Below are 18,067 nucleotides of genomic sequence, written 5' to 3'. Positions count from 1 at the left end.
CAGAGCACATTTTTCCAACAGCCCTGCAACATTCTTGCCTGGCAGTTCTGCACCTGTTGGGTCCCAACTCCTTTCCCTTCCTTCCTCTTCCACTGTTTTTCAGAGGGAACATTTGTCAGCAGGATGCCACAAATACCAGCAGGGATGTTGGCAGTGCTGTATGAATCGCGAGGAGGGCACAGCAGACTGATGCTCCATGCTTCATAGTCCAGCTGCTTTTTCTGAGGTACATCCACTGCATGGAACTTATAGTCCTCAAGTGCTTGGCTGAAAAATAAAACAGGTTCGGCAATGATGCTTCAGAGTGAACAAATCTTGCATATATTATTTTTAAATGTACCATACCACAATATTCAAGTCCAGTATGAGGTTTCCAGTCAATAAGCAAAATTCCCTCCTCACCTCCTTCTTCTTTGCCCTGTCCCCACAGAGAAAGAATTTAAAAGAGCACCAAATACTAATATATATATTTAATCAACCACTTAATGAGCCTTCCTCAGGCTATAGGAGCTGAGCTTGATGCACAGCTGTTTAGTGGTATTACTAAATTCAGCTTCAACCAGGAGTATCCTTAGGGATTTTGTATGATTATTGGGCTGCTTAGTACAGCGTTTTCCCAAACTGTAGTCTTCAGCTGTTTTTTTTTTTTACTACAACTCCCATCATCCTTGACCACGGGTCCTGCTAGCTAGGGATGATGGGAGTTGTAGTCCAAAAACAACTGGAGACCCAAATTTGGGACACCCTGCCGTAGTTCACTGCTGGTTCTGTTTCCAGACAGGAAGGATGGGGAATCTGTGGTTCTCCACATGTTGAAATTTTTAAGCACTTGGCTCCTCCTCCCCACCAAGAATCCTGGGAACTGTAGAGCTATAATTTTTGGGAAAATAAGCAAGGGGTCCCCCCAAAAAGAGTGATCTTTGTGACAAGCTGTGAAAGAAAAAAGAGATGGCTCCATGCAGGCATTCACAGAAGAGCAGAAACCTTACGCTGTCTTATGAAGACCTCACTTCATTTCAGCTAACTGCGGTTCTCAACCTGTGGGTCCCCAGATGTTGTTGGACTACAACTCCCATCATCCCTGAGCTCTGGCCTTTGCTAGCTAGGGGTGATGGGAGTTGTAGCTCAACAACATCTGGGGACCCACAGGTTGAGAAAGGCTGAGCTAGGAGCACGTGGGTGACAGTCCCAGTGGATATGGGGCCCTTGGTCCCCTTCCAGTAGACGGCAAGAGGACGTTCGTGTTACAAAAGCTAGGCAGCTGAAGGCAAAAGAATAAAACGAGACTGGCAGGTTGGCGAAAGGGGAAGAATAAGCTGAGGTAAATCAGCGCACACTCACAGAGACACGCAGCACAAAATGGAATTCAAGGCTATAAATAAAAGCCCAGTATTATGTTGCCATAGAAACGAAATATGGAAGAACAAGGAGATGAAGAAAACAAGTAAGTGGAAGGGACTCCGTGTCCCCTATGCTGGTGAGCACTTCAGGTGGCCATTTATGACTCCCCAGAGATGAACATGTGTGTGCGCGCCTGTCCTTCCTAGATTTGTTCTGGGTTTTCCATCGACACCAACGTGAGCTCCATGTTGGAAGAAAGGCAGGATATAAATCCGGAAACTGAGGGAAATCTGGCACCCACAAACCCTGGCACCCACCACGCATGACAAGATATAGGATAACTAGCAGTTAGCTTCCAAAACGGTCAAGGCTCAAGCCTGCAAGGCAACGTGTGTCCGAATGATGCCAAGCCCTTTGTGGGAGAGACAACAATGGAGGGAAAACTCATTTGTGAAAAACTGCATGTGTGAATTTGGAATCGCTGTGAGGGATGCCGGACGAAAGACAGTTACCGGGGTGTGAATGGAGGAGCGATTCAGAGAAGGGTGGTTTTTTTAGCGAAAAACAAAAAGCGTATAAAATGAGAGTATGAAATAACATTCATTTTTAAGTAAACATGCAAGGTGTCAAGGGGCCTCGGATAGGAAACCAGAAATACTACTGATTCTTGCACACCAACCCTTTCCCACGGTACTTCACCCCTTCACACAACGTTATTCTGGCCTTCAGATGAAATCTTTTTTGAAAAATGGCTTTTTTAAAAAAGCACGATAAATGACTCTTGAGTGAAGCTAATGTTTGTTTGGGCCCTGGATCAACTGTGCTTTATGAGAACCATGTGTTTGGAGCAAACTTGAGAAAGATCAACTCGACTGTCTACTCAGCAAAGAAATTGCCTCAGTAGGAGAAACACACCAGATGTCACTCATCTGAAATTTATCTTTGACCCCACACCCCAGTCTTCAGCTGTGAGAAAATAAGGCAAACTCAAGCGGCCTGAATTGAAGTGTATCATCTCCCTGTTCCCTCCAAGACAGTGGTTGCCTGACCCACTGACCCTCAAGATGTTATTGAACCACAAATCCCATCATCCCTGACCACGGGCGCTTCTGGCAGGGGCTGGTGCGAGTTGTTATTTGACAACATCTGGAGGGCCACAGGTTAGCCACTCCTGCTCTAAAACAATTTTTGTCCACCCTGTTCGCTTATTTCATGGCTTTCCTCCAAGATCTCCAGGAGCGAAACTAGATTAGCTCACTTTATATTCGCAACTCTCTTTGAGGTGAAATTTTGGGCTAAATTTCATGCGGTTTTGGAGTTCTGTGTCAGGAGCTGCCACTGTAGTTCCTCTTTTTTTGTAAAAGCAGCTGTGCCCCACACACAACAGCCCCGCCCCAATTTAGAGTGGGGTTGTAGTCACTTATAGATGTTTTAAAAGATGAAAATTTAAGCCACTCAAGGAGAACTACGTGTTACTTCAGGGTGGGGGTGGGGGAGAAACTCAGTTTAGCAAGGGATTTTAGTGCAAACCTACCTAATTTGCCATTTCCCACACATGAGAACCAAAAGAACCAACTGTCCTTTGAAAATTGCGCTTCTCCAAAACTTGTGATGCAAAGATGTTTACAAAAATGCATAGGAAAAATACATTATAGAAAATAACATATAAAATGCATTTTATTTTTTTAATGCAAATGCAAAAACATTTATTTCACTATATATCTATATCTATATCTATATCTATATCTATATCTATATCTATATCTATATATCTATATATATCTATATATATCTATATCTATATATCTATGCATGCAGTGGTGTGTGTGTGTGTGTGTGTGTGTGTGTGTGTGCATACAGTGTTTAAAACCTCAATAATATGCAAATTAGACAAAGTACCACACAAAAATGTGTATATACTAGGGGAAATTTGCACTAAAATTTTAATGCGTACTTGGAAAATTCCACAAATTGTTGCAGGAATTTGGAGAACTGAATGTAATGAATGAGAAACGCCCATGAATTGAAATGGACAGATGCATTCATTCTTACTTCCGAGAAGAGTGGAGACCCTTCCACAGGAGATGTCAAAATCAGCACAAAGGGGTTGCATAACTCTCCCTTCTCCACCCCCTAATGCTTCCCACAGCTGTTTTCTCCTCAGCTGAGCTGATTTCTGCTCTCAGGGTCTGTTGTGAGGGGACAGCCAAGGTGAAGGAGGAGTTGTGAGAAGGGGAAAGTGGCAGCAGGCAGAGAAATGGTTAAGCACCCCACACCTGCTACTACTGCCCCTGGAACAGCCCCCCAACCGACCCACACATTAATGGTATTCAGCAACCATGGGACCGGAAATGGTTGGTGTAATCTATAGGTAAAGGTAAAGGGACCCCTGACCATTAGGTCCAGTCATGGACGAATCTGGGGTTGCAGCACTCATCTCGCTTTATTGGCCGAGAGAGCTGGCGTACAGCTTCCGGGTCATGTGGCCAGCATGACTAAGCCGCTTCTGGCGAACCAGAGCAGCGCACAGAAACGCCGTTTGCCTTCCCGCCGGAGCGGTACCTATTTATCTACTTGCACTTTGACGTGCTTTCAAACTGCTAGGTTGGCAGGAGCTGGGACAGAGCAACGGGAGCTCACACCATCGCGGGGATTCGAACCGCCGACCTTCTGATCGGCAAGTCCTAGGCTCTGTGGTTTAACCCACAGCGCCACCCGCGTCCCAGTGTAATCTATAGTTTATCCATTAATAGGCTTTGTGGCTGAAGTGTGAATTAGAACCCCGGCCCCTTATCCACTACAAGGCCGGAGCCACTCAGAGAAATCAGCCTGATTGAAGGATAAAGCTGAGGCACTCTGTTAATTTTGGTTTTTCTCATTTTCTTATTTTTCCAGTCTTAAGGCAGGAGGTGCATACCCTCCAATATTTCTCCAATGAAAATAGGGATGTCCTATTCAGTAGTAGTAGTAGTAGTAGTAGTAGTAGTAGTAGTAGTAGTAATAATAATAATAATAATAATAATAATAATAATAATAATAATAATAATAATAATTTTATTATTATTATTTAGACCCTGCCCATCTGATTGGGTTGCCCGAGCCACTCTGGTCAGCTTCCAACATATATAAAAACATAACAAAACATTTTAAAGAAAACTTCCCTAAACAGGCTGCCTTCAGATTTCTTGCAGAGTTGTCTAAAGGTTGATAGTTTGTCTAAAGGTTGCATAGTTATTTATCTCCTTGGCTCAGGGGGGTCGCAAAACTCCATAAACTCCAACATTTCTCCAATGAAAATAGGACCGTCCTAAGGAAAAGCGGGGCTTTCCGGGATCCACTCAGAAACAGGGATGGCTGGGAGGGACATTTGTAAGTGTAGGTAACTCTGAGGCCACCCAGAAGTTGTTGGATTACAGCTCCCACTGTCCCTGACCGCGCTGACTGATGGGAGTTGTAGTCCATCAGGCTGAGGCCAGTGCTTCTCAAACTATCTGAAGCGGTGGAGTGACAGTTTCTTCTCCCATTGTGCCAGGGATCAGGACCAGATTTGGCCCCTGAAGCGTCCCACCCAACATGGCTTGTGGTGGAGTTACTGGGAACCAGCAGCCAACACCTCGCAGACTGGCATCAATTGGTCCACGGTCCTCCACTTTTGAGTAGCACTGGTTTAGTTTAATACCTTAGCAAAATACCTTAGCAAGTTTCTTGCTAAGGTATTAATACCTTAGCAAGTACTAATACCTTAGCAAGTTTCTGATATATTGCAACTCTAATGGAACTTATGACCTGGGACATTGTTGAGTTCTTGCTGAGTGTTATTCCTGCTTGCTGAGGTTATAGCAAAGAGCACTTCTCCCTCCCCCTTCCCCGAGCTAATAAAAATGTGTGAGAAACTGCCAGAAGTCCCGGTTTTCTGCTCTTCTATAGGGATTTTGTTTCAGTGTCTCTTCCTCTGGCCTGTGCAAATAATGACAGGGGTCAGGATGGAAGCTCTCCGGGATTTGCTATTCAGAGCCAAATGACCATGAGAAAGAGAGGCAGCCGGCATTCCAGAGGGAAAATGCACAATCCCTCTCGCCTTATAGCGAGTTTGAGAAAGTGCTATTCCTCTGGAATTTCCCAAACAGGACTCACGCCAGCAGCCCAAGTGATGAATGGGAGGGTTGGGTTGCCAAAAGAGAGAGGGGTGGGGGTGGAGGAAAGAAGAGAGATGGAAAAAGCATCCAGAAGGCTGTTTTTCTTGAGGTTTTAAGTGTGTTATTAACCTTCTTCTCTCTTGGCCAAACAGTTTATGGTTGAGCAGTCGCAGAGAGCCATTTTCCCTTGCCTTAAATCTAAGCAGCTTTCCATGGAAGATTCTATTGGAATCAGTGGGACTTATTTTTAAGAGGCGAGTGGAGGCAGAATGGGGCCCTGCTCTCAGCCAGCCCTGCCTCCCACTTCCTTCCTTGCAACCAGTCCAAGGGGGCAGCTGCAGGGTCTGTCGGCTAACTTCCTCCATTTCAATGTTTCCCCTTGCAGGGAGGAAGATGAGGACAAAACTATAGTTTGTTGGCTCTGCCTGTCATTGGCTCAAGCTTCACCTTTGGCTGGCCCCATGTCCTCTGCCCCACTGGTTCTAGCCCAGGGGTGCCCAAACTTTTTTCAAAGAGGGCCAGATTTGATGAAGTGAACATGTGTGAGGGCCGAACATGTGTTGTTGACCTTTTTTTAGGATTGAAGTTGCTGAGCTTTTTTTAGGATTATGCCCCAGGGCCAGATTAAATCGACTGGCGGGCCAAATTAGGCCCCCAAAACGGACTTTGGTTGTGCCCATTGGTCGGAAAACTAAGGCCCGCGGGCCGGATCAGGCCCAATTGCCTTCTGGCCAGCGCACGTGTCGTCTCCGTCTCCCTCTCCCTCACATGGCAGCGGCGCCGCCTCCTCCCTCCCTCCTCCTGGCTTCTCTCCGCCCTGCCTAGAGGAGGAAGGGGGCTGGGCTTTGTTGATTGAGCGCCCACCATTTTAAGCAGCCCCTCTCCGGAGCCCTTTCGCACGTCGCTCATCTCCCTCTGCTGCCGCCAGCCCCTGCTGCTCGCAAGACACAGGTAAGCGGCCACCAGGGGAATGTGGTGCTCTTGTATCATTTCCCCCCCCCCAATATATTCCACCCCCCCCCCAAGGTCTGAGGGACAGTGGACTGGCCCCCTGCTGAAAAAGTTTGCTGACCCTTGTCCTAGCCGGTCACTAGCCAAGACCACTTTAAGAAGAGTTTGGATTTGATATCCCGCCTTTCACTCCCCTTCAGGAGTCTCAAAGCGGCTAACAATCCCCTTTCCCTTCCTCCCCAACAAACACTCTGTGAGGTGAGTGGGGCTGAGAGATTTCACAGAAGTGTGACTGGCCCAAGATCACCCAGCAGCTGCATGTGGAGGAGCGGGGAAGCGAACCCGGTTTCCCAGATTACGTGACTACTGCTCTTAACCACTACACCACACTGGAGTAGGAGAGACATGCTAGCATCTGATACCTTGCCATGCAAAGGATGCTGGCGACTTGTTCACAGAACGAGTGAATGGCTGAGTTCTTTTACCATCTTGAGTCTGAGGAAGAGTTCTGGAGAACTCAACACCTTGCAGGGGTTTTTTGTGATGTTGTGCTGGCCTAATACAGGCATTGCCTTGATATGGATTTTATAATCCTTGGTCTCTCTCTTCCTCTGGACATCCCCCTCCCACCCCGCATTCCATTACTTTTCCCTGCCCCACCCTGGTTTTGAATTTGCTTCCTCTCTGCAGTCAGCTGACATTCAAAGGGCAACAGACATCTTCGTTTAGCTGTTTTTGGGGCGTCTCCCCCACTTAATTCCGCCTCCCTAAAGTCTTTTGTACTTCTGCAACATTTGGCTTATTTTGAGTCTGCTAATATCTCCTCCTTACTTACATAAACTTTGGAATTACTGTAGAATATGGGATTTAAATCTGGGACTGTTGCCTGGCTCACAGCTCCTATGTCTCAATGACTCTCTTCTCTACAAATACATAAGCTAGTGCTTGGCATGTTACTTCTCTTCTGAGTAGCTTCAGACTGTTCTGATGGCTCTTCCACCTGCACATAGAGCTGGGGTAGAGAATTACACAGTGCATGAAGTAGCAGGGGACTTGCAATGTGGTTTGTAGGCAGTGAAGGAAGATTATGGGCTCTGCTGCTAAACTGAGACCACCACTTTTTTCTAACCCAGTGAAGCACAAAGTGGGAGCACACGGATTAGGAATGGAAAACATTGGAAAGAGAGGATTATAGTGCATTACATTAATTGCAATAGGAGCTTAGAGCTGGGCTTGCCGAAGACACTATTAGATAATGCACGAAAAGGATGCTGGAGTATCTGTCCAAAGTCCCACTGGAATACATATTGTAAGAACAGCGTTCGCATCTATTGCTGAGTTATTTTCTTCATCAAGTTTTCCTCAATAGGGATTTTTAAAATCAAATTTTCCTATCTGGAGCAAAAAATACTTTCTCAGCTTCACATTAATGTTTACAGAACAGGTTTCATGCACTAAAATACATAACAGGCTGAAAGAGGTAAGGGAAGACCATGTGAATGAAGATACACTTATGAGATACATATTATTATTGTTTATTGTTATTATTATTTATATATCACCCTTCATCTGAAGATTCACTGAATCCCCATCAGATTTCTTGGGGGATAGAGCAAGGCGGATTCTTTGCTGCTTAATATACCAAAATACTGAGCTCCAATTGTTTATTATATCTTCTTCATATCAAGGCATTAGCCTATTATTAAATTAAAAACCTATCCCAAAACAGCTTCAAGCTGGTGTTTCAACACTGGCTGCAAAGGAGGGGGCCTCCACTGACACCCATTATTTTTATCAACACTAATCTGATCACACCTAGCGATCCGTTAAAAAACTTAGGAGCAGAGCTGGGTAGGCCACATATTTCCCCCCTGAGAGCGGACCCAAGTTGGAACTGCCCCCTGGGGAACTCCCACACCTATGCCTGTCTGCAATTGGCCAATCTGCAGCCAGGCCTGCAATTCCGCTGACGTGGCCGTTGCCAAGCCATCAACACCACCCACCATTAAAAGTAAGCGGACTTACATTGACGTGTTACCTAATCTGATCACATCTAGCACACATCTTAGCAGGTTTGGAATGCTTAAAGCACTTCAGGTATGCTATACTTTACAACATGGGCCAGCGACACGGCACCCATGGGTGCACATGTAGCCAGAGGTCTTTGCTGCCCCCCCCCGACCCAATCCAATTAGGCATGAAAAAAGGCCTCGAATTGGGTTCAATTATTTGGGGATGACGGGCACTGCACAACACCTGGAGAGCCAGAGGTCAGCCACCTTGCCTAAGGCGGGTGTGCGGCCTCATCCAGAACAGGTAAGCTGCTATGGCAGGTTGAATATAAGACACAGCACTTAGAGCGAAGGGTTTATTGTACACCATTTTCAAAACATTTACAGAAAGGCCATTACATGTAATTTCATAGCAACAAAATGAAACATTTCTGGGGAATTAGCTGCCCGAGCTAAAACAAAGTAAACAAGGAAGTATTCCAGAGACAGGGTCATTTTATGTTAAAAGGGTAGTGGCGACCTTGGAGAACTGCTACTCGTTGCCAGATTTTCACTTTAACCACGTTTTTCAGAAGGAAGGAAAAGGCTTGCTCCATTTAGTCCATCAGTGACATAGCATATTCAAAATGAAAAAAAAGGAAAAGTACTACTTGATGTATTTCTCCATGAACTTTTTGTGAAATTCAGACCGCAGCGTGTCATTGACGAATCTTTTGTCCTTCTTCATCTCATCGACTCCCTTCGCACAGTTCTTGAAGACCACGTCATCGTCCCATCTAAATCCAGGAAGAAGCAAAATATGTTAACCGTAAGAATTAAAGAGAAAATGTGTGACATCATAACAAGACAAAAGGTAAGGAGCATTAATCCATGCTATAGTGCAATATCCACCAGCCACAGCCAGCAGTGATTTGTGGGGCTGTGCACTGGACTTGATGTGATTCATTATATATCTATGCTGATTTTTAAGTGGCCTGCAAACAATAAATAACAACGTAATAGAACATCACAAATCATATAGTTCAATTAACAAATCATCAGTAAAACCATTACAATTCATAAAACACTATTGAAACAAATGAGGAAAACCGCACAATTGCAAAAAATATATATATATATCACATTATAGGATTCACAAAGTACTACAGCATTCATAATCTCTAAGACAATATTAACAACATTAACAAAACAGCAACCAAAAAATAAACTTAAGCATACAATTAAGATTCATTTAAAATATTCTGGAACTGTGAAATTGTGGAGAAGCTGGGAACAGGTAATTTAGGTGGCCATCCCTATGTAAAGCAAGCACCTCCCTACCTCCTCTTCACTTTGAAGTTTGCCTGAGGCTGAACTGGACCAGTGAGGTTCAACAAAGGGTTCCCACTCAGGATGTTCTCCATCCGTATCCTCTCCTCTTCGGCTTTCTGCTCTAGTTCCTGGCAAGGTAAGAAAAAGATGGCCCATGAGCTATAACATAGACCCTTTTTTCTGTTCCAGCTGATTTTGAGGAAGCTGGGGACTTGGCCACATAAAACTCCCAACCATTTTGCCCAGTCTATTTTGCCCAGTCTTTTCTGTTTTTCCGTCTTGCAGTACCAGGTTTTAAATTAAAGGCAGCTGTCACCATTACAGTGCTGAAAACAAACACACGGCAAATATTGGCTTGGTGTGCAGCACGAAACTGCTCTGGGGTTTTGGCTTTATGTATCCCCCTGAGCTTGGAACAATAAAGTCAAAACAATGGAGGGCTGATCTTCAGATTTCCCCACAGCAGGGCATGGTTATCTCTTGATATGAATTCTCTAGGAAGGGCAGGGAAGGCTGTAATGGAGGTGGTATCACTCTGTACATCAAAGAGGGCACTGAGTCCAGAAAGCTAGAAATCTCTCACCCACAAGCCTGGTTTGTCTGTCTGTATGGAAACCTGTGCATCTTCCTACATGCAGTTCCTTGTTGCCCATGGCAGCCAAGCCAGGGCTTAAATATATATGGCAGATCTTCTGCATTAACAGATTCAGGACCAGCAGGACATTCTAGAGGGGCCACATGCAGAAGGGTACCAGGTTCAACTCCTACTTAAAAGAATATTGGAGAGCAATGTTTAAGGCAGCTTGAAACATTGAAAGGGATAGCTAGAGCTGGCAAGGGAAACAGAACAATTAATACCATAATGAAAACCAAAAGGCAGCCGCATAAGGTTCTCCATCTTAAACAGCTTCTGCTGGCCTCTAGTGGCATCAAACAGTCATTTCTGGAAACTGTTTTCTGTAGCATTTTTATACAGCGGGGGTGGAAAACTGGATCCTGACATCCCCCAGCCCTCACGGGGCACTTGGGAAGGTGGGTGGGAGCTGCCCATCTGTCAATCACCTGGTGTCACCATGACATCAGGTGAAGAGTTTTCCTTTCATCCCTTGGCTTGAATTAAAACCAGTTTGCAAAGGAACAGAACGTTCCCTTTGCCAATGTGGTTTAAACTGCACAGGGAAAGGAAGTGTTTCCCTGCAGGGCTTGCTGCAAGAACAGAGCAAGACCTGCTTTGCGGAAGAATCAGCTATAGTATGGAGCCCCTAGTTGCCACAAGCCAGGCTTGGCAAGAAACAACAGAATCTTCACTCTATGGCTTCCAATCCATTTGGTCTGAGGGCTGGAGGTTCTCACCTGAAGCTACACAGCAGCACCATTCTGCTCTGATGTAAAGTAACCAGGGCTAAGACTTCACTTTGGAGATCAGTGGATTACCCAAAAAGGGGACGGAACTATTTCTGACATAACAAAATCACGTACAGCGCGTGTCCATTAATGTTGTTTGTTGCTTGAAAGGCTAATTGCTTTGAAGTCTTCAGGCAGGGATTTAACACACACATACACTTTGAAAGCTATACAAGTCATTAGCAGCGTAATGGTTGCAGAAACACCTGGCTTGCAGAAAGCTCCAGATGAAGCCCCTACATTGTGTCTGCTTCAAAGGATTCAGGCATTGGAGCTAGCAGAGGAGACCTCTACAGGTTAAATGGGCCAATGGCCTGCCTATGGCAGCTTTTATAATAAGAATTAAAAGATGCTTACCTTTCGGGCCTGCTCCTCAGCCCGCTCCTTCTTGATCTTTTCTAGCTCAGCTAAAAGAGCAGCTGTGTCATCGTCACTCTCTTCGTCATAGTCCTCATCTTCATCCTCCTCCTACAGATGCAGCAAAGTTTTAGCAAACACTGTCCCATCTCCTACCCACCGTAGAAACTTAGGCAGAACTTTATGCGTAGCATTACAGACAACGGCATCCTATTTCCAACACAACGGATCAGGTGAACCTCCACATGAATGTCCTACACAGACATTTTTGCACTTTGCAATTTCCATAGGCCCACGTGATGTGCCAATATACTGCCATGTGTCCTGCAGGCAAGGTTTTAAGTTTAAGCACACCAACCGCAGTGCTTCAAGACTGGCCCGTGTTGCCTAAGCTTACTAGCCAATCTCAGTATGACAAAATGCTCCATCAAATCAACTTGGGTTCAGCGCATCTTGTCAGTTTCCTCAAAATTGACAGTATAAAAATCATCCTCTCTTCTCTACATCCATATGACTCTACCATTTTAAAATGAAATGACTGTTCCTCTAAAATTCAGGCCTGCGCCAGGCACAACCCACCGCACAGTGTGTGGCCCATCAGTTAAGTACTGTGGGCAAAACAGGTGCCTGACAGCCCCTATATCATAGAATTCCACAGTCCTAGACAGGCAGACAGGTCAGAAGACTTATGCAGCCCCAGGTGGCTTGCAATGCACAGCTGCCGGGCTGTGTTTGCTGTAGCTGATCGCAAGTTGCACATGCCTACTCCAAAGAGGCCCTGCAGCAGGCGTGGGGAACCTGTGGCCCTCAGATGTCATTGGGCTCCAATTCCCATCAGCCCCGGCCAGCATGGCCAGTGGACGAGGCTGACACATGCTGCAGCTGGGCAACAGGTTCCCCTCTATTGCCCTAGAGAGGCACCCCGTGTTTCTGACGTTTAAGCAGAGAGAAGGATTATGCCAATAAAGGATGAATGAATGAATTTTGTCAACACTTCAGACTCTGATATTAGAAAGATTGTGTGTCACAGTTCCGCTAATGGACTACTATTCTGATAGCAGGGTTGCACTCATCAGGGTTCCTCTGCAGATGGAAAGCACCTTGAGCCACTGTCAGCTTCCATCAATAGATCAGGGATGTGATTTTCACCAACTCCCCTTTCCCACTCTATCTGCACCTGGGGCTTGGGGAAAATCAACAAAAATCACCTTCCTGCCTGTTCTGCTGATGGAAACCTCTGTCAAAGCAAAAAAGGATGCAACCAGCCACCCAATGTAGCTGAGTGGAAATATTAAAGTGGCAAAAACTTGTTTTCACTTCTTTTGATGAAGTTTTTGTTGCTGCCCCAAAAAGAACCTCACTATTGATTTTTAAGGCATCTGTTTTTCTGTCCAGTAACATCCAAGAATACATACGTCAGTCAAAGGATCATCTGCATCCAGGTTAGCTGCAGGGATCTGATCTAGCCGGGGTTTCTTAGACACAGAAGAGGACGTTGTGTGCTCTGGGGAGCAAACGCACAAAAAACCGTAAGAACTTGGGTGACCAACAGCAATAAAAGGAAAGCATGACCGAAACATAGAGAACACTAAGCTTACTGTGAACCCAAATGCAAAAATAAAATAGAATTACTAGAACCATATGAATCTTTTGCCAACACAAACCAGTGTTAAATCATTTGTTGCATGTACAACCCTTCCTGGCATCATCTCACTCTCGGATCAAACACCTTCAGATGTCTGGGGAAACCCACATTAAGGAGACAGACTTGGCTTGATCCTTGCTTTTTGGAAGAAGGTCTCAAAATCCGAGGAGGGTATAATACTTCTCTCTTCTACTGCTTTGTTTTACAATTCACTCTCAGCTGGTTTCTCCTATTAAGCTCATGGTACCCTTAACATTAGGGACGCGGGTGGCGCTGTGGGTTAAACCAGAGCCTAGGACTTGCTGATCAGAAGGTCGGCGGTTTGAATCCCCATGACGGGGTGAGCTCCCGTTGCTCGGTCCCTGCTCCTGCCCACCTACCAGTTTGAAAGCACGTCAAAGTGCAAGAAGATAAATAGTAGATCAAAGTACCTTCTTTAGCGGGAAGGTACAGCGTTTCCGTGCGCTGCTCTGGTTCGCCAGAAGCGGCTTCGTCATGCTGGCCACATGACCCGGAAGTTGTACGCCGGCTCCCTCGGCCAATAAAGCGAGATGAGCGCCGCAACCCCAGAGTCGGTCACGACTGGACCTAATGGTCAGGGGTCCCTTTAACTTTAACATTACCCCACCTGAGGAGCAAATTTGCCAGGCAGGGATCTATGTGATGAGGGGAACTCTCCTGATCTTGCACTTTTAAAAATGGGTTTAATGCAGGTTTTAATGATGTGAACTGCTTCCAGACCTTCCTCATAATAAGAATTATAAAAAATTTTCATTTGAATTTTTTAAATATTTTAGAATTTTTTTTTAAAAAAAAATACTTTGAAAATATTCTTATTGCCTACATACAATTCCTTGTTGCCTATGGGTACCCAGCAAGTGCTTAAATGCTTAATTCTACTTGGATTACTTGGATTAACTTTTGTTGAATGACCTGGAACTGTCCTTGAGACACAACGTGATTCCCCAGCAGCCTGCAAGTCACAGCCTGACCTCCCCTCTGAAAGGGAAAATAATCTGCCAAAACAACACAGACCTCGCGCAGGCCTGTCTCTGTTCTTCTCCCTCACGACAACTCTCTCCCTCTCCTCCAGTTCTCTCCTGAAGTCACGGTTGCGTACCTCTTCAGGGGCATCCTGGGTGGTTTGTCTGAAAACAAGAAGCAAGCGCAGAAGCTGAAGGGAAGGAATTAGCCACATACAGCTGACGCATTACAGTTGCTGTGACTATGAGAGGTGAAACATTCGTAACAAATATCACCTCGGCCGAATGCTCATCATTTTACTTATTACAAATCACTAACCCACTCTGAAGACTTCTATAGCACCTCAACACATTTAAAAGGAATAATCGGATGCTTAAAACAACAGAGAATAAGCTTTTAAAAAGAAATAAAAACTGGTGGCAGTTGAGTCTCCCTGGCAAAGGCATTTAAGGGCTAGGAGCCACCACAGCAAAGAGGCAAGGGGACCTGGAGAAGAGCCTAAGAGAATGAAGGAAAGCATAGCATTTCAAGTACCCCATATGCCAAGCTGAATTGGGCTTTGAAAGCTGCTGTTTTATGGCAAATGGGTCACTGCCCCACCACCTTCAGGGTGCCCTTAGCCAATCCCCACCTGCCCCCTTTATTGCTTATAACCAGCCCAGGGGCAATGCCTGTCAGCTTCCTCCTCCTCAGTCCCAGTGTTGCTCAACAGGGAGGAAGATGGGGACAACTCTAGATTTAGCTAGCTCTGGCTGCCTCCGGCTCCGACCCTGTTCACTGCTGGTCTCCATTCTTTATGCTCTACCACTTCCAATGGGCAACAGCCACCACTGGCTTTTGAGGTTAAGGACCAGTACCAGAACTAGCAAAGTGGTACTAGGCAAGCTATTATTCTTGCAGCTTCAACCCACTTCTACAATATGGAGATAATGATACTGCCCAACATTATCAGTAACTGCAAGCTTTCAGCACTGATTTGGAAGCAGATCCCTTCAAATTACAGGGGCTATTATAACCCCACAGTACACATGAGGGATAGGGAAGCTGAGGAAAGGGTCGCAAAAAGCACAGCAGCCAAAATCAGTCTGATCTTTTACTGGTCCTTATGATGAGCCTGTTATTAGATCCAGTTTAAACTGCATGCTTGTACTCATCTGGTTGTGGAAGATGCTTTGCCCTTATTGCCCATTTGTGAAGTTCTACAAGAATTCTGAGATGGCCGTAAAACAGTGGTGGAAAACCTCTGGACTGCAAGCCTAATTAGACTCACCATGCTGACCCATTTGGCTCATGGGGCCATTTTGGTCAGCCAAAACCCACCTCCCATATACCTGGTGCCATATATGACATCAAGTGCAGGGCAGGTGAAGATATGGTTTGGCTGAAAGCAGAATTTATAGGAACCATCGAGCAGCTGATTGCTGTGTCTTGCAAAGTGCTGTTCCTCTACCCGTGCAGTTCTTCAAACTGCTCAGATAAAGAAAAATGGGTCACTGGCGGTCAAGTGATTGACAAGCCATTTGACACCCTCCTGTCAAAACTGGTCTGCAAGGGTAGGGGTGGCATGGATCTGTATCCAATTCTCCAACCTTCCAACAGAGTTAGTTTTGCGAAGACATCCACAAAAGTTAATCGCTCACACAAATTACAAAGAGTTTGTCTGCCCACCCGCACAGCATTTGTGCTATACTGATAGCCAGAAATAAAACAAATAATGAAATCACTTTTAGTTTGTAAATGTTTTCCTGTAGCAAATTCTACCTGCCAAAGGGACAGAAAAAACTATTCCCTGCTAAAGACAAAATAAACACTGCAGAAAACAGCCCCCACAAGAAACGTAAACTGTTACCTGTATTTGATTTTAGTATGAGAGGGAAGATCTCGGCTGGAATATTGTTTGGAGAGCTGACTTAAGTCACCTTCTCCTTTCCCTCTCCCTCCTCTTGCAGGTTCAAATGTTGGTCTAGCTGCAGTAGTCATCTTTAATACTGTGAGATCAAATGCACATCATGGATGGATGCTAGAGCCTGCCAGAGCAAAAAAAAGCAAAAAATCTAAATCAACATGCATAGCAAGCCTTATTACCACACACTGCAGTCCCACATAAAATCACTCCTCTGTGGCAGCTATTACATTTTTTTCAAAAAGCAAGGTAGCTGCTTATGACGCATTGAGTACCATGCACAATTTGGTCCTACGAGCCTAGGCAGCAAATCAGGAAGGCCCTGCCTTAATTCTCACCTCTACCATAACCTCACTACTTGGACTTTAGCAAGCCATTCTGTAATAAACCTCAACACCACACTTTTGTAGTAATGATGGCGATAGTACTGACATACCTGAGTTAGCAAACTGGGTGCCCTCCAGATATTGATGGACTCCCATCAGCCCTACCCAACATAGCCAAAGGTGATGGGAATTGTAGTCCACAGAACTGAACTACAGTTGGAGGGCGCCATGTTGGCTGCCCTTACCTTACAGGGCTGCTGTACGGCATTCAACTGGATAATCCATGGGCACTGCTTGGAGCGCTTGAAAACGCTAGGTGGGCATTAAGCACCACCTCCTTACCCTTACATTCCATGCACTCTGGTTTCCGTCACGGTGTCCCATTGCACCAGAAGCGGTTTAGTCATGAGCCAGAAAGCTGTCTGTGGACAAACGGCTCCACTGGCCTGAAAAACGATATGAGCGCCGCAATGCCATAGTCGCCTTTGACTGGACTTAACCGTGCAGGAGTCCTTTACCTTTACCCTTACATTATGGCACAGGAACAGAGGCAATACTCTTCCATTCACTCCTACTATTCTGCATTGATTCACCAAATAATCCATTAAATTGATTTGCTACGATCCCCTCGTCATAGCTGTCAACTTTCCCCCTTTTTTAAGGGGAATGCCCTTATTCCGAATAGGATTCCTCGCAAGAAAAGGGAAACGTTGACAGCTATGCACCTCGTTGTCATGTACTGCAAAAGGACATGCTTGGCATTTTAACCCCCTGAACCTTTAGTTTAGTGCGACCCGCCTTTCCCCCGCTTATCTTTGTACAAAGAAACGGTAATGGCTGTCCTGAGGCGGCTTTGCTACTGAAAAACAAATTCTGATTCTTAAAAAAAACACGAAGCCAGGGTCTCCCTGCGCGGCAACCGACCTAAACCACCGGCGTCTCCTGCTACGTCAAAGGCCCGCCCGAGCCCCCTGTGTCCCCCTGTTCTCACCCGTGGGCTGCCCAGGAGTCAGGACCTGAGGCCTCCCGCTCATGCGACCCCCGCCAAAGGGCGCTCGGAGGCAGGGAAGCCGCGACAGGGGAGCCACGAGCAGCTTCCGGCCTCCGAAGGCGCCCCTTCCCCCGCCCGAAAGGCTCACCGGCTGCTCCCTCCTCACGGGCACCAGGGCGGCGCGGCCACTAGGCCGGCAGATCCGTCGCAACCTCCGCACTCCCGGGAGCCACCGCGCCCAAGGCCGCAGGTGCGCGCGCAGACCCCGAAGCCATAGAAAATCCACAGGCTAGAAGGACGCGCCGCTCTAGTTTCCGGTTTAAATCGCGTCGCTCTGGGCATAAGCACGTCTATGGTCGTGCGATGGCTAGGCTGCGCGCGGCTTCAACTTTCGCCTCATCTGTCGTGGGAAGAAATGGAGAGCAATCCAAGAGGGAGGTGGGGCTGGAGACAAGACTCAGGGAGGCTGTAATGAGCAAACGCCATAGAGGATACCATAGAGATGGAGATAGAACGTCTCCGCTCCCCCCTTTTTTCCCCTTTCCGTTGCGCAAAATGGCGGCGGCCAGTTGGAAACCGGAAGTTCCGGAGAGGCGCGCTTTGCTACGCTTCTCGTAGACTTCCGCCCTCGAGGACAAGGCAATGGCGGGAGTCGGGGAAAGCAACGGTCCGGTTACGTCACGCGGTTTAGGATGCCCCGCCCACA

The 18,067-nt window shown here is 46.2% G+C and overlaps 1 protein-coding gene across 2 annotated transcripts; it reads right to left on the bottom strand.

The window, feature by feature from the left end:
- Positions 1-8,782: 8,782 nt before the first annotated feature.
- Positions 8,783-17,992, bottom strand: CWC15 (CWC15 spliceosome associated protein homolog). Of its 2 annotated transcripts, none has more exons than XM_083500029.1 (7): positions 17,510-17,992; positions 15,991-16,168; positions 14,193-14,305; positions 12,928-13,016; positions 11,513-11,623; positions 9,761-9,879; positions 8,783-9,216 (listed from the first exon to the last, which is right to left on the bottom strand). In XM_083500029.1, exons 2-7 carry the CDS (start codon positions 16,119-16,121, stop codon positions 9,087-9,089), a joined length of 693 nt encoding a protein of 230 aa, XP_083356155.1. In that variant the 5' UTR covers positions 16,122-16,168; positions 17,510-17,992; the 3' UTR covers positions 8,783-9,086. The 2 variants fall into 2 exon arrangements, with proteins under 2 accessions (XP_083356155.1, XP_083356156.1); XM_083500030.1 differs by lacking the exon at positions 17,510-17,992 and adding an exon at positions 17,362-17,475.
- Positions 17,993-18,067: the final 75 nt, after the last annotated feature.

This window comes from Podarcis liolepis, assembly GCF_965112155.1.
Source record: "Podarcis liolepis genome assembly, chromosome: 4".
NCBI classification, from domain to species: Eukaryota; Metazoa; Chordata; class Lepidosauria; order Squamata; family Lacertidae; genus Podarcis; species Podarcis liolepis.
This window is presented reverse-complemented; position numbering and strand designations above follow the sequence as displayed.

What these genes read in the sequence shown, in the direction of transcription:
- CWC15 (XM_083500029.1), bottom strand. Translation starts at nt 16,121, where the DNA reads ATGACTACTGCAGCTAGACCAACATTTGAACCTGCAAGAGGAGGGAGA. An exon ending in CAGAGACAGGCCTGCGCGAG is followed by an intron (nt 13,017 to 14,192) that starts GTCTGTGTTGTT and finishes TTTGCTCCCCAG; the next exon opens with AGCACACAACGTCCTCTTCT. An exon ending in AACTTCAAAGTGAAGAGGAG is followed by an intron (nt 9,217 to 9,760) that starts GTAGGGAGGTGC and finishes TCCTGGATTTAG; the next exon opens with ATGGGACGATGACGTGGTCT.